The 20,001-nt window shown below is 43.2% G+C and overlaps 1 protein-coding gene across 1 annotated transcript in view; it reads left to right on the top strand.

Annotated features, from left to right (window-relative positions):
- The window catches only part of CWH43 (cell wall biogenesis 43 C-terminal homolog), a 45,377-nt gene that overhangs the window by 578 nt on the left and 24,798 nt on the right, over positions 1-20,001 (top strand). Inside the window, exons 2-7 of the mRNA XM_037034186.1 lie at positions 909-1,100; positions 4,726-4,846; positions 5,212-5,366; positions 14,239-14,440; positions 15,793-15,881; positions 19,326-19,583. Coding sequence (XP_036890081.1) covers positions 909-1,100; positions 4,726-4,846; positions 5,212-5,366; positions 14,239-14,440; positions 15,793-15,881; positions 19,326-19,583 — 1,017 coding nt within the window. The remainder of the gene's footprint in view (positions 1-908; positions 1,101-4,725; positions 4,847-5,211; positions 5,367-14,238; positions 14,441-15,792; positions 15,882-19,325; positions 19,584-20,001) is intronic.

Below are 20,001 nucleotides of genomic sequence, written 5' to 3'. Positions count from 1 at the left end.
GTGCGTTCACTCAGCAGCTTTACTCCAAATCCCAAGAACAATTATTGGTGCAATTCTGTTGGAGCTGTGTGATTAAAATCAGAACTCCTTGACAAACGTTTGAGAGACGGCTAGAATCTCGCTGTTCATTCTAAAATGAGCATGCCTCTGGCGGGGAGGGGTGCCTTCCTGAGAACTTATTTTGTGGGAGGGCCCATTTTTCTGGCTCAGCCTGTATCTCATGAGTAAGGAAGGCCACGCAAAGCGATTGACTGTTAGTACCTAGGGTGCTAGGTCCTCCTTGTTCTTGGTCTCATTGAATCTGAACGACTCCAGGATGGTTAGAAGTGCTATTTTGCTGATTAAGTTGGCAGAGATGAAACCGACTTCAGATCTGGGTATCCCACCACCATGTGCCGTTTCCTAAGGGTCTGGTGTGAAACAGCCCACTCTCAAGAAAATGTTAAGTGACCGACCTGCCTCTGACCTGCCTGAGGGTAGTCTGGAGTGGGAGGGGCGAGGCCGCTCCTTGTTGCTCTGGTTAGCTTTCCTATTTCTCATTCTACAAGTCAGCTAAAGGTAAGAAAATGTTATCAGTCAAAGTCTCGATAGGAAACCAAATTCAACCTGAATGTTCCAAAGGAAGAGGCTTTACTAAAGGGATGACCTATGGGGGGTGTGGCCAAGTCAAAGGAACCGAGGGAGGGATGATGCCTAGGGACTCTCCGGGCAGCGGAAGGGAGCAGTTCTCAACCTGGCCTGCAGGTGCGGAGAGGGACTCTCTCCCTGAAACCCCTGGAAGCCGGAGCTGCGGCAGAGGCTGCCGGCCGCCCCAGTCTTCTCTTCGTGGACGGGAAGGGCTACGGCATGACACAAGGACTAGGTTTGCCTTTCTCTGAAAAATCTTTTTAACATTTTTGTCTTTCTAGGATATGTTTCTTGGTCTCTCTTGCACGGCCTGGCCCCAATGGTTTATTACTTCCCTCTGCAAACACTAGAACTCACGGGGCTAGAAGGGTTCAGCATAGCGTTTCTTTCTCCGGTGTTCCTAATGATTACTTCCGTCTGGAAACTGGTGAAGAAGAAGTGGATGCTAACCCTGCTGCGGATGGTTACTGTTGGTAGGATTTAAAAGTATTTCTTTTTGTTTTTCCTTTGTAGTTAAAAATCAAGTGAAAATATGTAGGATTTTTTATTCTAAATTATTAAATAAGAACAATGAAAGACTTCTCTTACTACTATCTTAGAAGAGTTCTAGTAAAATTGGGAGAATAGACAAAAGTCAATGTATTTTACATTTCTCACTTTTCTATCAGACTGGAAAAGCCTAAAAAACTCCTGAGATGAGAAGGGAAAAGACACCTTGGTAAACAGGTCAACTCTTGGACATGTTTTATTCTTTTTTTCCCAAATGTGACATGTATATAACTCAGAAACCCTTAAAAATTGTTAAATGATACTGCATAAAAACATGATAATTATGCATGATGAAAACCATAGTAAACAAAGTCAAGTGACAACCTAGGAAAAATATGTGCAGCTCTTTCCATCAAAGGGCTAACTTTCTATTATATGGATTTTTCACAATTCAATTTAAAAAGAGGACCAACAACTCAGTAGAAAAGGGAGCAAGGTAAACCATAAGTTTACTGGAAAGGAAGTATGATTGGTTCTTAAAAATATACTGAAATGTATAGAATACAAATTATACTCCGTATATTTATACATCGTTTTACCTACTGGACTGGAAACACGAAGTGTGATTATGCTGTGTGGTAAGGGGGGAAAGTAAACACTCACCCACTGTCGGTGAGAATGTAGGTTGGCAAACTTCCACGGAGGGTAATTTGACAGTACTTACTGAAATTGCAAATGTATACATACCCTTTCATCCAGCAATTCCACCTATAGGAATATAACTTACAGTGATACATATGTGTAAAATGACAAAAATACAAGGCTATTTAATCATTGCAGCAATATATTAATAGAAAGATTGAAAGTAATCTAAATGTCACCTGTGCGGGATAAATTAAATAAATTCTGGTTATGAAACTTGGATTATTATGGAATACTTGGCATCTATAAAGAAGAATAAGAACTATATGTAATGAAATGGGATGTTCTTCAAAATATAGTAAGTGAAAAAAGGAAGCACCAGAGTGTGCAGAATACTAACATTTATGTAAAATAAGGTTAGATGAAAATATACTTAGTGTATAATTGAACATGCATTAAATAGCTTTAGGATTAAAGCATCCTATAGCATTTTAGTTGCTTCCAGGGTGAAAAATGTGGTAGATGGAGACAGGTATAAAAGGAAAACTTTGCACTATATACCTCTTATAGCTTCTGAACTTGAGACTGTTTCATTGTCCCCCAAAAAACCATAGCAATTAAAAAAACATTAAATGTACTCTTACTACCACTAAGAATTGAGCATATTGATATTAGTAAATATTGAGAGACCTTGGCGAAGTAGTGGGAGAAAAATGTAAGAAGGTGAGATCATGGAGAAAAGGTTGAAAAAAAAAACAACCCCACCAGACTCTAGTCTGGTTGACGTGCGGCTCCAAACTCTGGATGTCTTGCCTTGTGCCAGAGCACAGTTGATTTCTCGGGTGGGTTTTCCCAGTGGCATTTGTTTCTGAACCATGTGTGTATTTCTCTGTCTGGAAACGATCAGTTGACTTATTTCAGAAACACTGACAGGAATCACTAGGAAATTGCTTTCTGCTTTTTTTGTGCATCCATCCCTGAAGAAGGCAGAACATAGTTAATGCAGTGAATTCTAGGGCTACCCACCAAGGTTTAGAATTTTGGTTCTTAAAAAGCTTGGGCTCAGAAAGAACACTGGTAAAGACCACTGAAAAATGTACCCAAATACAAGGCTATTTAATCATGTCAGATGACCGTGACATTTTCTGTCCCAGAAATAATAGAAATGAAGCAATCCTAAACTGAGTATATAGTAACTGCGTTCAACTGCTGTTGGCTTACAGTGTCCTTCTGTGAATCATTAGGGCTTGCATGTGGCAAGTTTTATTTTCACATTTCCTGTGAAAATACATACTTAAATTTTCTGTAAGATTTTCAAAAAATTAGTATACTTTAAGATCCTCTTCAGTGACCGTTGGCATTCAGTATTATATTAGTTTCAGGTGTATAGCATAGGGTGAGACATTTACATAATTGACAGAGTGGTTCTCCCATAAGTCTTGCACCCACCTGACATAATGTGTAGTTATTACAACATTATTGACCGTGTTCCCTAAACTGTGCAAGTTTCACTAACTCATCACGCCCCCTGGTTGGCTTTTATGGGGGTGGTCTCATCACGGGCACTCTTTGCTTTCCATCAATGCTGTCTTACCTACAACGCCACCGTCTGAGCAGTTACTGGGCCAGTTTTCTTTATTATTTAAGTTCATCTTTGGCCCAGGAACTTCTGGTGGCTGTAAGAGATGTGATATTAAATAATTTGGGGGCGGGGTGTTATTTGGGATGCTTCGTGTTGTTCCCCTTTCACCTCCTTCCTCCATAAAACTCATCACCTTGGCTAGAGGTAGAACTATATTTGAGAAGGTTGATTAGTGACTCAGAAGTGAGGATGAAGAGGTCAGTTTCTGCCAGATACTTTTCCGGGTGATCCGTGAGCTTTGCGGGTGCTAAACTGAAGTTGAAGTAAGCCAGGATTAGTCTTAAAACTCCCTTAGGATGCTTCTTAAGGAAATGAAACAACTTCATTGAAGAGTCCTAAGGTATTCTTTCACAACTACAGAGAGGAGCAGAGTGTTATATGCTGTCTTACCTCTGGCAACTCGGATATTTAAGGTTAGTTACTGTGAAGTTAACTGTTAAACTTGTTCATACTCCTATTGATTTAGGTTACTTTTTACCTTAAAGATTCTGACCATCTAGAATGACTGTAATAAAAAAGATAATGATAAGTGTTGTCAGGATGTAAAGAAGTTGGAACAGTCACACATGGCTGCTGGGAATGTAAAATGGTGCTGTTGCTTTGGAAAACAGTTTGGCAGTTCATAAAAATGTTATAATATGACCTGTCAACTCCATTCCTTGGTATATGAGCAAGAAAAACAAAAACACATGTTCACATGAGACCTTGCACACAAATGTCCAGAGCAGCATTATGTAATAGTAGCCAAACAGTAGAAACAACCCAAATGCCCACCGACTGATAAATGGATAGACAAACGGCAGTATAGCAATGCAATGAAATATTATTCAGCCATAAAAAGTAATGAAATACTGAGACATACTACAACATGTATTAATCTTGAAAACATTATGCTGAGTGAAAGAAACCAGTGACAGAAGGCTACATAATATATGATTCATTTACATGAAATTTTAAAAATAGAAAAATCTCATATAGACAAAAAGTAGGCGAGTGCCAGGGGTGGGGAGGAAGAAAGGAGTGAGTAGTAACAGACATGGGTTTCTTCTGGGGTGATGAGAATATTCTGGAATCGGGTAATAGTAACACAACTTTGTGAATGTGTTAAGAACCGTGAAATTGTACACATTGATGTGGTAAATTTTATGGCATGAGTGATATCTTAATAAAATTTTAAAAAGTATTTATATACACATGCAATTAGGTATTAACTCTATCTTCTGGAGTACGGAAATGATATCAGACAGAGTAGTTAGGAAATGCAGAAGACTGAGTACCAATGCATGGTTGCCAGAGATACTTAGTTCTCTTTAATTTGTCTGTAGGCAGCATAGCCTCCTTCCAGGCTCCAAATGCAAAACTTCGGCTAGTGGTCCTTGCGCTTGGTGTGTCTTCTTCGCTGATAGTGCAAGCTGTGACCTGGTGGACAGGAAGTGGTTTGCAAAGGTATGTTTGTATCCTATGCCCCTGTAGATAAATAAGTGTAGTGATCAGTTACCAAAGGGAAAGTTGGGACCAGGAGCCCCAGATTATAGTATTTACCTTCATCTGGCCTTGTAGATGTCTCCTTTTTTCCCTTTTGCACAAAATCCAGGCATGAATACTTGCTGTCAGTCTTAATGTTTTGAGAATGAAGGAAATTTGACGAGTTGCCTAGGTAATGGGCTAGATAAAGGCCACGTCATGTATATTGCTGCAAATTACCAGCCATACTATTCCATATACTCATTCTATGAAACTAGAAAATTCATGATGGATATAGTCCATTGAAACCACATAACGAATTGTTATACATACTTTTGCACTTACAGGTACCTCAGAATCTGGGGATTCATTTCAGGACAGATTCTTCTCATTGTTCTCCGCATATGGTACACTTCACTAAACCCAATTTGGAGTTATCAGCTGTCCAACAGAGTGATACTGACATTAAGTATCATAGCCACACTTGATCGCATTTCCACAGGTTAGTAAGTGTGTGTCCAATTGATTTTGGGATTTTCTCTCTTGCATAGTTTACATTTTTGATCTGAATGTAACATATCTTGGGAAGATGAAGATAGTCCCTCTGCACTATTTCTCTATTTCAACTTTTTCTCCCTCTGAAATACTCACAAGTGCAGCCAGTAAACTGTTGTCCGGGCAGAAGGCGCCTTGCCTTTGCTCGTGCAGGGGGTGAAAATATAAAGCTGTCTCTGGCTTGAATTGCTGTGGAGAGGAGGTTAGGCGAGGCCCTATGCATCCAGTAGGATTTCAGCCTTTTTCTTTCTCCTCTTCTCCCTGGACAGAGCTTCCAGGGAAAAGGGTGGGACCCTTCATCCCTCTTCCTCTGAGCCCAGTACACCTCTCACGTAATGGAAAGAGGCTTTGCTTGCGGTGATGGGCACACAATGCTGTTTTTTGATGATGGTTTATTGAGTTGTACACCTGAAACCTGTATGGTTTTGGGAACCAATGTCGCCCCAATATATTCAATTTAAAAAAAGAAGAAGTTATTTGTGAGCTAGGGCTGTGGAAACTATCTGGGCTTTTTATTTCCAGGAGATACTTTAAATCTGAAACTTGACATGAAGGGAAAATCTTGTTCATTCATGCCACCATTCATGTTGTAGCAGACTCTGTCCAGCAGAGTCCGCCTGTTGTGGCTGACAAGGAGAATCAATGCACGGGCAACAACAATCCTGTGTGGAAAAAGGGAACAGGAACAACTACTCTCTCAAGGGGACAGTGCCTATGGGTGCCTCGGCCACTCCCTCAAGAGGGGAGCGCCTGACCCTTGCCTAGACAGGCTTTTATTGTTTTCTTGGGGTCTTACATCAAAGAAAGATTTATTATCTATCACATAGAACATTATTGTCTACATTCTAGGTACAATCAAAGAAATAAAAATAACATGCAGAGGGGGATGACAATGAGCTGATTAGCTTTGTCCTTGGGAGAGCTCACACAGGCTTTGGAAATTACCTTGAAGACAAACAATACACATTTGTTGCGTTAGACCAGGGTGATGGAGTTTTAGCTAGAGCAAGCCATAACAGTCTGCAAGCATTTTCTAGGCCTGATTCCCACGGGAAAACTTGGTTTGAAGGTTTGGCTCCTGCCCACCACTTCACTTCTGTAGGTTTTCCATACAGAGCTGAGTCACATTTGCCAGGCCAAGACAAACCGGTCCCCTACAATTCCCCCCTACTTTTTTTTTTGTTAAGGCCGTTGTGGTGATACATCCCACAAGACTTGCTACTTGCTGGTCTATTTTGAGACCCCGGGAAAATAATTTGTAAATGCATCATAATATGCAAAACATTAAAATCAGTAAACAACCAGCGGCTCCAATGACCCACAATCTCAGGTTGAGTCCATCACGCCAGTGTTTTGGGTTTAACGAGCCAAGATTATCATTAAGGGTTTAAAGAATCTCCTGTTTAGTTAAGCGTTGAATGTCCTGCAACTGTTTGTGTATCTCCAGTTGCAATGTATTGATTTGTCCCTTTAAATTAGTAGAAAAAGCCCCTCTTAGGTGCTGTTGAATATCACTCCAGGAGTATTGGCTGGAGTTCCATCATAGTGGGGTGACACACAGTTTGGAGAAACCAGGATCACAGGTCAGCTGCTGATGGATGACTAGTGCATCCTGGTGTTCACCGATCCGGTTGAGCGCTGATTCAACTGGAAAGTTGAGTCAGGATTTCTTAATCAATCTGGGCCTGTTGAAGCATTTCTAAGGTGGAATTGGTTAAGAGAACATCAACAGTATGAGCAGTCTGAACTGACCCAATGTGGGCAGCGGTTGCCGTGGCGGCAGTAGCTGCGACAACTATAGCAGAGACAATAAATGCAATCAAAGTATCAAAAAACCATCGGACTCTTAAAGAGGCCAGTGCATTGTTCAGCACTATTATGCCATGGGGAACTTCCCATTCTCTGGTTTCATTAACTAGCACCCTTATCTGAGTTTGTCTTCTAACTATATAAACTATAGTCAGGCTTAACTGAGTAATATTGAGATGAGTAAGACAGCTGGCATATATGGAGACTGCAGGAACAGGCAAAGAATAAATTTTTGCTGATTCGCTATAAAAGACTTGAGTTGTCCCTGGAATTGTCAAAAACAAGTAAGGGTGAGAGGTACAAACTGTGACCCAATCTTGTTTTAAAGGGCAGTCCTGATAGAGGCTTTACATTTTTTTTTATACAGGCATTTTCTAGTAATAAAAGGCAAGCCCATTTTCCATGAGTTGTAATGCCAAGGGCTAGTGAGGTTGGGAGAAACGATTCTGATTATAGGTTTCCCAGTACTGGGCCCCTCCTACCACATATTAGTATACAGGATTTCAGGCAAAGCCGAAACTATTGTTTCATCAGATTTAGCCAGTACTTTCCAATTAGCTCCCCAGTTTTCCACTACAAAAGGACTTTTGGGGAGAAAAGCGATAGTAGTATTTGGTCCTCTGCACAAAGACCAAGAGACTGAGTGTTTGTGGCTCTTGTCTAAAGTACAAGGGAGAATTGGAGAGGGATTGAGTATGATAAATCCTCTCCTGGGTATGCAGGCCAATTATAGTTACTATGGAAAACTGATAGTGATTACTGTATTGCTCTTTGCTTGCGGCATAAAGTGGCTCCTTTAAAGGAAAACACAAAGTGTCGAGAAGAACAGAAAAATAATGCCTCAGCTGGCGTAGCTCAGTGGATTGAGTGCGGGCCTGTGAGCCAGACAACCGAGGTTCGATTCCAGTCAGGGCACATGCCTGGGTTGCAGGCCAGTTCCCAGCAGCGGACACATGAGGGGCAACCATGTATTGATGTTTCTCTCCCTCTCTCCTTCCCTTCCCCTCTAAAGATAAATAAATAAAATCTTTAAAAAGAAAAGAACAGAAAAATAAATTAGTAAATACTTAGCAACATAAACTGCAATTTTTGGCACCAGAATCCAGTGCTTGTTTTTTTCTAGTTGGCCAGTGTCAGCTGGGCCACCTGGTCTGCTAGCTGATCACTTTTCATCTCCAGGTAGCAGAGCTTGATGTCTGTTTTGCTATAAAGCTTCGTCCTTTTAGCTGGAAGCCAGACAGGACCTGTAGAGATGGAAACACATGCATACCCTCTTCCCCATGTTAAGAGATCTACAGGACTCTGCCAAGTACTATCTACCAGCGGATCTCTGTATAAAACTTGAGGATAAGATGACTTTGGTTCTTTCTTCTGAAAATGTTTCTCCGTTGGAATACAGAGTGATTCATCACAATTTAGAAAATTATAGGTAAACATAGCTAACACAGTTAAATTTGGGGGGATAGACTCCTGACTCCCCCTTTTTTGTTTTTTAAGAAGATTATTAAAGGTATGATGTGCCTGTTCAACAGTTGCCTGACTGGTTGGATTATAAGGTATTCCTGTTTTGTGTTGGATATTCCAACGCTGAAGGAAGGCTTGAGTAGAATGGGCAAGATATCCTGGGCCATTATCAGTTGTAATTGGCTGAGGCCAACCCAAGTGACTGAAGGCTTCAAGCCAATGGGCTTGTATATTTTTAGCAGATTCCCCTGTTACATCAGATGCATGTAGGGCACCAAAGTGTCAATAGAAATGTGAATGTATTTGAATTTTCCGAAGGGAGCATAATGAGTGACATCTGTTTGCCAAATCATTTGAGAGCTTAGTCCTTGAGGGTTAACTCCTGTGGATGAAGGTGCCTTAGTAAGGGCTTGACGGTCAGGGCATTCTTTAATAATTTGCTTAGCTTGGGAATGATAAAGAAACAGTCTTTTAACTTGTCTATTACTTTTTCTGTTTAGCTTCAGGGGTTTGATTTTTGCTCTTCTGGAAGGGCTCCTTTAAGCTCTTAACCTTTGGCTTTCTGGTTTGCAATAGGTAGGGAGCAATTGGCTGAAAAATAGCCTCAGTTTTAAAAGTGCCATTTTTTTTCTTTACTTGGAAAGACAGGCCCTCTGCTGTTTTTGCAAGCTGCAATGAGTTAGAGCAGCAAGTTAACTGTCTTGTTGTTTTTAGGACTTGGTAGTTCTTTGGTTTAGAGTTTGCAAGGAAAAGGAGGAGTATGAGGGGCGTTCTGCTCCAACATGTTTTAGACAAAAGTGGTTATGTGCCAAGGGCCTTTTGTGACTCGATTGACTAATCATTTTGCTTTGGGAATAGAATAGCCAGTTCTTTCACAAGGAAATGATTAGTGTTTATAGNGTCTTTTAACTTGTCTATTACTTTTTCTGTTTAGCTTCAGGGGTTTGATTTTTGCTCTTCTGGAAGGGCTCCTTTAAGCTCTTAACCTTTGGCTTTCTGGTTTGCAATAGGTAGGGAGCAGTTGGCTGAAAAATAGCCTCAGTTTTAAAAGTGCCATTTTTTTTCTTTACTTGGAAAGACAGGCCCTCTGCTGTTTTTGCAAGCTGCAATGAATTAGAGCAGCAAGTTAACTGTCTTGTTGTTTTTAGGACTTGGTAGTTCTTTGGTTTAGAGTTTGCAAGGAAAATGAGGAGTATGAGGGGCGTTCTGCTCCAACATGTTTTAGACAAAAGTGGTTATGTGCCAAGGGCCTTTTGTGACTCGATTGACTAATCATTTTGCTTTGGGAATAGAATAGCCAGTTCTTTCACAAGGAAATGATTAGTGTTTATAGGTACTGAGTTAAAAAATGGTACTTTGTTTTCCGGGGAGAAGGGCTAGTTCCCCCAGGGACACAGTACACCTGTATCTCAGTCTTACAATAAAGGGTCACAGCTCTGGCATAAACAAGGAATATTCTTAATATTTCTTTAACACATCACACCTCCTATCGCACTTATAGTATGCTTTAGATTGACAAATTTATGAACACATTCATAAGTTTTAGAAACACTTTTTCTCTACTGGCAAATGCATTTACTTTTTTTTTCTTGGTGATTACTGCATTCTTGCAATGTACTCAAAAGTGAGCTGTCTCATTATCTAGTACCCTTGAAAATTTTTAGGGAGATTAAAGAAGAGGGAGGGAAGATGCTAAGCTCAGCATAACTTGTTCCCAGGACTGAGGCAGTCCCTGGGTCTTCAGAAAGAGGATTCAGAATGGTTAAAAGACACATTTCCTCGTTGTTTTTCTTTCTGAGCTTTTTACTTTTTTTTTTAATAATCAATTTAAATTCTTTCTGAGTGGAATCTTTATGATGTAACAATATTAGAGATCTCATTCTATTTATTGAAACATTTTGAGACTGAGATGTTACTTTTAAAAACAGAAACAAAAACAAAATTCAGGCAAACCAGTATTTTCAAATTAAATCCTCTAAGGGAGGGAGTGAGACACTAGTCTTTATCTCACACCATCTGGTGCTGTTTCAACTTCTGCCCAACTTTTCCTGAATAATTAAGTCTAAAGATCCCTTATCAGGGAGATATTTACCAGCTTTAAAAAAACTGCCAAATTAGCATAAAATATTGCTCTTATTCTTTAGAGAGCCTATACTTGTTGTTAAAAAGTTTCCATTTTTACTTTTGATCTCTGCTGTTTCAGATTCCACAGCCCATATTAAACCTTAACTAATTAGCTATTGGGGAGTACAGTGTGGTGGGTCAGAAATGCACTGTTGGTAAAAACCGTTAGTGAGGGCTGCCTGGTATCCAGGGTACCCTAACCCCGCTTATGGGTTTCAGGTTTTTCCCACGCATCTAAGACTTCGAGGGAGGGCTCCAAGTGCCAGGTGACCAACCTTTATATCGTGCTCCCTGACCAAGCCCAAAGTTAAATTATTGTGACTGGAAGCCCCTAAGAGGCCCCTACACGTCACAGGGATTTACCCCAGACACCTCCGCAAGGCCCCCACTCACCTAGGAACACCTGAGATCTCAAGCCGGAGGGAGGATCTTGCCTCTTACCTTCGGTGCCAGAGCACTCATAAACAACCCTGTGAACCAACTCTGAGTTCTCAAAGCAGTCTTCGGAGTCCGGTTGAAATCAAAACACTCATTTACTGTCTGCTTTTTTATTTATAGGCAGGCGGAGGGAAAAGGCAGAATCAAAAGGGCTGCAAAAAGCAGCTTTTAAAGAAAGAACCATGCAGAGGCACTTGTAAAAAAAAGCTAATTGAAAGGAAAGTTCATTGCTCTCTCTCCCAAGCCTAAGTGCTGACTGGGGATTGTGCCACGGGGACGGGCTTGTGAGTGTTCTTTATAGTGTACCTCTCATTGAGTGGGCTTTTGCCTGCAGTCGGCAGGAAACCTAATGTTCTTTCCTGGCCCACATCCAACTCATACCTGTCACAGGTGTCTTTGTTGCGGTGAGCGCCCTTGTGGCTCTTAAATGCTCAACCTGTACCCTCGGGGTGCGGCAATTGCCAGAGAGAGCAAGGCTTCTGCTTACTAAAGAAAGTGCAGTCGAAAGAGAGGGCAACCTTGGAAAGATACCCTTTCCCCCCCAAATACAACATACCCTACACCCTTTGAAAAGCACTCGGGGTCATCGGTCCTTACCTGGGCTGTCATGTGCATTCCACCCACGTTGGTGTGTTGACCACAACCTGATAGCCTTGGCTGATAGCCTTCGAGTCCCTGTTCCTGGGTGCCAGATGTAGCAGACCCTGTCCAGAAGAGTCCACCTGCTGTGGCTGACAATGAGAATCAATGCACAGGCGACAACAATCCTGTGTGGAAAAAGGGCACAGGCCCGACTACTCTCTCATGGGGAGAGTACCTACCGGTGCCTCGGCCACTCCCTCAAGAGGGGAGTGCCCGACCCTTGCCTAGACAGGCTTTTATTGTTTTCCTTGGGTCTTACATCGAAGAAAGATTTATTATCTATCACATAGAACATTACTGTCTACATTCCAGGTACAATCAAGGAAATAAAAATAACATGCAGAGGGGGATGGCAATGAGCTGATTAGCTCTGTCCTTGGGAAAATTCACACAGGCTTTGGAAATTACCTTGAAGACAAACAATACACATTTGTTGCTTTAGACCAGGGTGATGGAGTTTTAGCTAGAGCAAGCCATAACAGTCTGTATGCATTTTCTAGGCCTGATTCCCACGGGAAAACTCGGTTTGAAGATCTGGCTCCTGCCCACCACTTCACTTCTGTAGGTTTTCCATACAGAGCTGAGTCACATTTGCCAGGCCGAGACAAACCAGTCCCCTACATCATATCACCTGTTTCTCTCTGGAACTGTCTTTCTCCAAGATAGACTTATATCCGTCTTGCTATTGGCTTCTTGTGCCAACTTGACACCCTTCTGAAAAGAAAGGAGGAGTGTTACTAGATTCTAACTAATTTGCTCCTGGCTTTTTGTGTAACTCTCAATGAGTCACTGTTCTTTTGTAAATACAGGAGAAATCTCACAGACTCACGGATGTTTAGAGGATTTGGGCTCACCATGAATAAAGTGCTCATATAGTCAGTCCCCCTCTGGCCTCAATTTTGGCATGAGTTGGGGTTAGTGAGAATAGAGGAACCTCATATGAGCAAATGGATCGGTGAGCTTAATGTGAGTCAGAAAGTTTAGAACTTGGTTTAGTGCCCTGATATATGTTTTATATTTTATAAAACACTAGTATCTGAATGTGGAAACTCAGGTAGCAAGTTTCGCAGGTACAGCCTGATAAAAATCTGAACTTCAGGGTGTCTTTTTCATTTCCTGACTTGTGTTTTCTTCTTTCTCGTCTCTGTTTTAAATTGGTGTGACCCAGTTGTCGGCCCCTTCCTGCCTTTTCCCCTGTGCCCACATTTATATAACTCCAGAGTCCTCACCAGCTTCCCGGGATAGGTGATCACTCCAGGTACTTTTTGTAGTTTGAGTATTCGCTGGGTCATGGGCAAAGGCTTACCCACCATAATACACAGCATATACTCAGCACATTCAGCTTGGGTGTTTGTCTTCTCCAAAGACTGTCTGCTTACCCTCCAGGCCTCCACCTACCCTCTGTCTTCACTGCCCTCTCCTTCATCTCCATGGCTCTCAGCTCTGCTCTTCCTTCCGCTGGCTCCTTTGTTGGCATAATGGCTTTCTTCTCATGCAGTTGGGCTGCCAGCCCCTCGGGAGTCCTTCCACCCTGCAGAGAGCTCCACGCTGTCACAAAGCATCTGCCCAACAGGCTCTCTGCTCCTGCAAAGAAACTCTGCCAGCATTTCCTCCGCTGGTTAGATTTTTGTGCAGTAAGTTGCGTATGCAATGAGGTGAGGCTTCTTGGTTAAACAGTCCCAGAAGTACCGTCTAGTGAAGTGCGCAGGCAGTGGAACTGGATCGCCAAAGTTCTGATCCCAGCTTCTCTTTCCTTGGACAAGTCGCTTGTTTTCTCTGTAGGTTTTAGTTTTCTAGTCTGTAAAATAAGATTAGTAATAGAGCCAATTTCATGACTGGAAGATTAAATGAGCTCAAAAAGGGCTCAGAACAGGTCTTAGCATACAGTTACTGCTCAGTCAATTGACTGTCATTCTTCTGGGTACACAGGGGCGCAGACGGCAGCCCTGTTCTTCCGTGGTGGAGCAGCCTGGTGCACTGGAAACATTCCACTCATTTGTGCCCTGAACTGCATTGGTTCCCTGAACATACCATTCACATTTCCTTCCTCTATTTTTGCTCCTGCTGTTCAGTTAGTGTGAAGCAAATAACGTGCGGCATCTTCATGTGTCAAATTCTAAGATGCTCTGTTCTCCTTAAACCATTCCTGATCCAGCCTGCCAAGAAGGATCTCTCCCACAGACTAAGCTCTCCACAGATTCCGCTTTGTATGGGAGTTGCATGTCTCATCCTCCTTCTAAAGAAAGCTCCTTGAAGCAGGATGCCACTTCTTACTTGCTGAATGTCTGTTAAATGGAGAGGGTATGCTTCTGTGTAACTGATCTTTTCCTTTCTTGCCCCAGATGGTGACTGCAGTGAGCCTGAGGGAAGGAAGAGCAGCCAGACAACCAAGGGGGTGGCCTGCAGGCCTCGCTGGCTGTTGGCTGGGGCTGCCTTTGGCAGCCTTGTGTTCCTCACCCACTGGATTTTCGGAGAAGTCTCTCTCGTTTCCAGATGGGCAGTAAGTGGGCATCCTCAGCCAGGGCCAGATCCTAACCCATTTGGGTGAGTTTGGGTGCAGACATCAGCTGTTATGGTTGAAGAAACAAATTCCTTCTTGGTGGCACAGCTAGACCTGTGGTGGCCAGCTATTGCCTAGACTACTTTCTTTAGGTATCAGAAACGTGGCATGAGCTTATTGTGTACTTTGGAGATGAGGGAGCCAGAAGAGCATTTGCCCTGGTGGTTCAGGGGCACTGAGGGAGGACTGAGGCCTGGGCACACCTAAGTCATGGGTTCTGGGTGCTCCCACTTGGGCGTCCTGAGACTTTAGGCATCCCCACGTAGAAGACCATTCTCAGTGCCAGGGAAGGCATGGCACTGCCTGGCCATTTTGGTATGGGACCAAAATGGTGGGGGTCCATTTTGGTGGGGATCCAGACCCCCACCCCCTGTCCCATTCCAGTTACGGGAATTTGGGAGGATGGAACTGGAGGGCCCTTGTGAGGGACTGGGTTGGCAGCCCGGGCATAGATCTTCATTCTCTGCAATGGATGGAAGCTCCTCGAGCCCTCTGCATCCTCGGGTGCTTTGAGACCTGCTCGAGCAGTCAAGGAGTTAGCAGCCTTGAGTTTAAGTGCTGGTCCGTGTGCTTGGTCCTCGCTCTACTTTTCCTGGTACCTCTTTTCTCTGGTGGTGAGGTCCAGCCCTTCATGTTAAAAGATGGGAGGGACCTTTGAAACATCTGCCTTGGATACCTGCTGCCTCTTACAGGGCTGAAATTCCCACATCTGGATGCATGTCACTGCCCGCTGAACCTTTCCCCAGCAAACATCTGCGCCTGCCCCAAGGCGTCTCACACTCAGCACGTCCACATCTAGATTCAGGGGCTCCCAGTCCCCAAACGTGTTCGTGCTCCTCCGTGCCTCGTTCGCTCTGCCAAGTCATCCTAGAATTCTGAGTCATCCTCATTTGCTGCATGTCACTGGGCATTAAGTCCAGTTGATTCCACTACTTCTCTGAAAGAATCTATCGCTTCCTCTCCATCTGCAGCCTTGTCTGCCTTAGCGGAGTCCTCATCACCTTTTACCCAGTCTTCTAATGGTCTCTCTTCAGCATGGTGTTCTCTACGCTGCCCCACAGTGGTCTCTCTAAAATGCATATCTGACTCTGTCACTCTCTTGCTTAAAACCTTTCAGGGGTTTCCCCCCATCTCATACCAAGTTACATGAGACAGTGTTCTGAATGTATGCGAATATAATATTAGTTCCCGTGGGCTCTCAACATCTCATTGGTTATTTCATACTCATGTTATCTCTTGGGTATACCAAGAGGTAGGAGACATTTTTCTTTTTTATATGTGGGATAATGACATATGAACAATGTCAGAAGTCTTATGGCATGTCCTTTTTTGACAGAGGTGCAATTCTGCTGGGTTTGGTGAGCGGATTGATGCTTTCAACTTGTTCGTGCTTCCCGGGTACCAGTTTAATCTGGTGGGTTACAGGTATGTAGAGTTCACCTGCAGGTGCCAGCCATTCAGCTTGGTTGTCCGATTTATTATACATGCAAGCATGTGCACCTAGACCGGAAGTAGATGACCAAAACAGCAAACATGTGCTGTTGCCAAGTGGGCTGTTGCGTAGAACCAGCTACAGCCGCTATGACCCAGATGTCACCATGATTGCCAGTGACAGTTGGCTCCAGATTTCACTTCCTCCTCTTTCATTTCCCTTCTCCTTCTTTAGCTGTCTAATCCTGTCCTGACTATGCTGATGTATCTCCCTCATCTCCCAGATGACTCATCAAAGCCGGGTGTCAAGTGCCTTCAGATTTACCGAAGGCCTGAGGAGACGGAGGGTGGTACGTTGCCCTGCTGCCAGACCCCCGCTGCTCTCCAGGATTGCTTGCTCACCTGGTTTGCAGGAATGCCCTCCTTTGGGACTCCATAATGAAGCTCCATTTCCCCATCTGCTTTACCTGCAGCAGTTGAGTTCCTCACCCTTCTCTCCAGCTGTGGGGTCCCTGTTGGCTTATTCAGAGGCTTGGACCACCTCCTCCATTTAGAGCCACAGACTACTGATGAAGCCACGATACTTCAGGAGCATTCTACTTATCTTCTTATGACTGAATTAGCCCCTCTTCTCCCTTCCCTTAAAAAACAGGAGGCATGGTTAGAGTCAGTCTTAGTGTTAAATAAATTCTCCGCTCTGTGGCAGAGCCAACGGTATGTCTGATTTCTGTCAGATGTCTTTTTACATGTTAATTAAGCAGGTGACTCAGAGGGTTGCACCAGATGCCGTGTGGATGCGGGAGAATATGTGTATCGGTAATTGATGCGGGTTGACTAACACGAGAAGTAAATGTCTGTACACCCTAAATGCCACCACCCTTGCATGGGGACGTTCACGTCATCCACATGGGTTGCTCAGTTAATGATGGTCCTCGTCCTCCTGGGGCTGTGAGAGCAGAATGTGGTCGCTCGCATTGAGCTGTTTTTACTTGCTTGTGTATTTTCTGGTAGGCATTCCCTGTGGGGTGTGAGGAAACTTCAGACTTCAGACTTTTGAATATTGGACACTCCAATATTCAAACGTGTGTGAGTATTGGAGTAACCTTTCTTCTCCTCTGAGAGGTGCCTCATGAGAATCTTCAGGAAAAGGACCAGAGAGCTTTGCTAATGCTGAGTTTGCAATGCGCGTATATGGCTTCTTAATCTGCATGCAAAGGGGAAAGGAACATGGAGCACAACTGAAAGCTTGTTAAACGTTTATATCATGCCTTTGTCCATGGAACAGAAGCAAAATGCTTGCAGGGCACATAGTCAGCCGCTTCATTTTAAACATGGGAGAAATGAGGTCCGCAGACATACCAGCTGTTAAAGGGCAGAACAGCTGGGACTTCCAGTGTTATCACGCCTATATCTACTTTCCCAGATAAGCAAGGTCTTACCCATGAGAGTGAAATCCAATCTGGGGTTGCAGTCCCTCTGGAGTATTAAGTGGTAGTTTAAAAGACTCTTGGGGCAAACAGATTCAAGGCTTCTAATAGGCTCTTAGCTGTAGACCGAAGAGCAGGGCCATAAGCCAGGAGCTTCATCTCCCTCTCGGATCACCTACTCACCTGAAATAAGCTGGATTTCACACTTAATTATCTAGAGATGGGGCCCACTTTTCACTGATTCATCCCTGGAAACCACATTAAAAGGCAGCCTGTAGAAATCAATCATCTTTTTTCATTGTACAGTTAAAGTCGGAAATTCCAATTGAGTTTCAGCATGAAATTAATTATGGCTTTAAAATGCTTCTACCTCCTGACACAGTCATTATCCTTCTAGGAATCTGATTTAAGGAAACAATCAGAACTGTAGTAAGAGGTTAATTGACAAAGAAAGATGTTCCTCAAGGTGTCAGAAGCTTCAAACGTGGCCAGTGATAGCAAAATGGATGCTTATATTGTAGTGTGTTTATCCAGTGGAATGGTATATATACATAAAATGTTTTAGACAAAAATTAATAACATGAGAAAGTGTTCTTGATATAATGTCAAATAAGAAGCAGAACATAATCCTTAATATATGGTATGATTTTATTTACCTAAAAAATACTCCCATATAGACATAGAAAGCAATGAGAAATAAGATTGGAGTATCGACCTTGGTTATCTTTGCCTGAGGCAGTTCTTAATTGATTCCTTACAGTTCTGTATGTTTTAAAATGTCTACAGTGAGTAGGCATTACATTTGTTTTATTTCAAAATGAAATGTTTTTTTCTGTTATGAAAATAACCATTGCTGAATATAAGTGTTGTTTGGTCTCACTGTGGAGTTCAAGTCCGTGAGTTGGGGAGGGCCCTCGAACCTGGTTCTCATGCTTATCTGACTGTCGGTCTTTTGAAGTGGGGGGAGTAGAGAGTCACTTGGTGTTGTCCTGTGATGGTGCGGGCAGAACTTACTGATGGAGGCGAGCCGTGGGCACCAAGAAGCTGGCTGCAGCCACTTCCTGCCCCCTCCTCTGGCTTCTCTGGAGGTTCTGCTTGGAGCAATGAGGAGTCTGCTGCAGACCCCTCGAACGGTGGGTCGCAATGATCCAACACCGATTGAAATGTCTAGAAAGTGGCGTATTCTACAGAAAAGTGTTGTGTCGATGTTTCCAAATTGGGGTGCTGCAAGATCCTGAGATGCTTTCTCAAAGCTGATGTTGGAAGAAGTGGGAGAATTGTTCTATTTCCTCAGGATTGGCTCAACAAATTAGCCAACATTTACCAAGTGCCTGCTGTGGACCAGGCAGATTGCACAGCCCCCACCCCTACGAGGCTGTTGGATAAGGGGTGAACTGCCTGTGGACTTGCTGGAGCAGCCTGTCTGCAATACCGTCCCAGTCACATCTTCCTTTGGGCCCGAGGTTGGGAAAGTCAGCTTACTTAATGTAGGACAAGGGGCAGTATTTAAATGGATGGAAATGCCTTTAGGAAGGTCCTTAACAAAAACATTCTAGAAAGCACACTGACTCTACATGTTTTCTAATGCTCTGGGTCTGTCTAGTTAAATAGACATGTTTGGGGTATTGCAGGTAAGTTCACTTTTTTTCGTTTTTATTGCTCTTAGGATCTTAACACAAATAGTCTAAAAATGCCTTCTCTCCACCCACTATTCCTGAAGAAATATTGTTGGACTGAGATCCAGCGATGCCACTAGACCCACATTCCATCACCAGCTGTGCAAGTCACCAGCTACATGACCTTTGGCAAGTCACATTAACCTTCTAGACCACAGTTTCTCATTAGTGTGAGGCTTGGACCAGTATGCCCCTGAGGTCCCTCTGGCTCTAAATGGCTATACATCAGTCATCCTATAAGCTTATTACCCCTTCCCCCCTTTTTTTGAGAAAATGGAAGAGACTCTTACTGCTATTCCTGTCTGATTTTTTTTTTCTTTTTCTCTCAAACACAGGAGCGGCTTCGGCCGCGGGTCTTCTTTACTTGCCCACGTGGGCAGCCGCTGTTTCTGGTTGCGTCCTTGCCCTCTTCACAGCGTCCATGTGGCCTCAAGTACTCGGACACCTCATTAGCTCCAGCTCGAGCCCTGGGAAAGCCATGACCATTGCCATGGTATTTTATCTGCTAGACATATTTTTCTGTGCATGGTGCACTGCTTTTAAATTCGTCCCAGGAGGTGTCTACGCTAGAGAAAGATCTGACATGCTTTTGGGTGAGTGCATTTGAAAGGTCTGGATTCAAGCAATAACTGTTGGGAAATATCCTTCAGACTGGAATTTAGTACTTTGCATGATAAGTGGAAATAAAGAGGATGATCTTGCATTTCTCATTAAAATGGAGTTTTGGGATTTGGGAAAAGACTGGAAGAATGTCTACGTTACTACTTAAAAATGGATTTCTTCATTCATCTGAATTTTAATGCCATGTATTACTAAGAGTCCTTTTAAGTAAGTTAGGTGTGGATAACGAGTCTAACTCATAATGAAGTATAGAAGAGGTGCTCTGTGACACTTGTGCTATGTGCTGTGTTGGGAAAGGGTACGACATGATGCTCGCACTGCTGCTTCAGTGGTGGGCTTGGAAATATACAAAGGAATTGTGCCCTGGCTGGTATAGCTCAGTGGATTGAG

This window comes from Sturnira hondurensis, unplaced genomic scaffold (assembly GCF_014824575.4).
Source record: "Sturnira hondurensis isolate 20B ecotype Veracruz unplaced genomic scaffold, ASM1482457v3 Scaffold0022017, whole genome shotgun sequence".
In the NCBI taxonomy this organism is placed as follows: domain Eukaryota; kingdom Metazoa; phylum Chordata; class Mammalia; order Chiroptera; family Phyllostomidae; genus Sturnira; species Sturnira hondurensis.
Note: the sequence above shows the minus strand (reverse complement) of the source record. Positions and strands in the feature narration are given on the sequence as shown.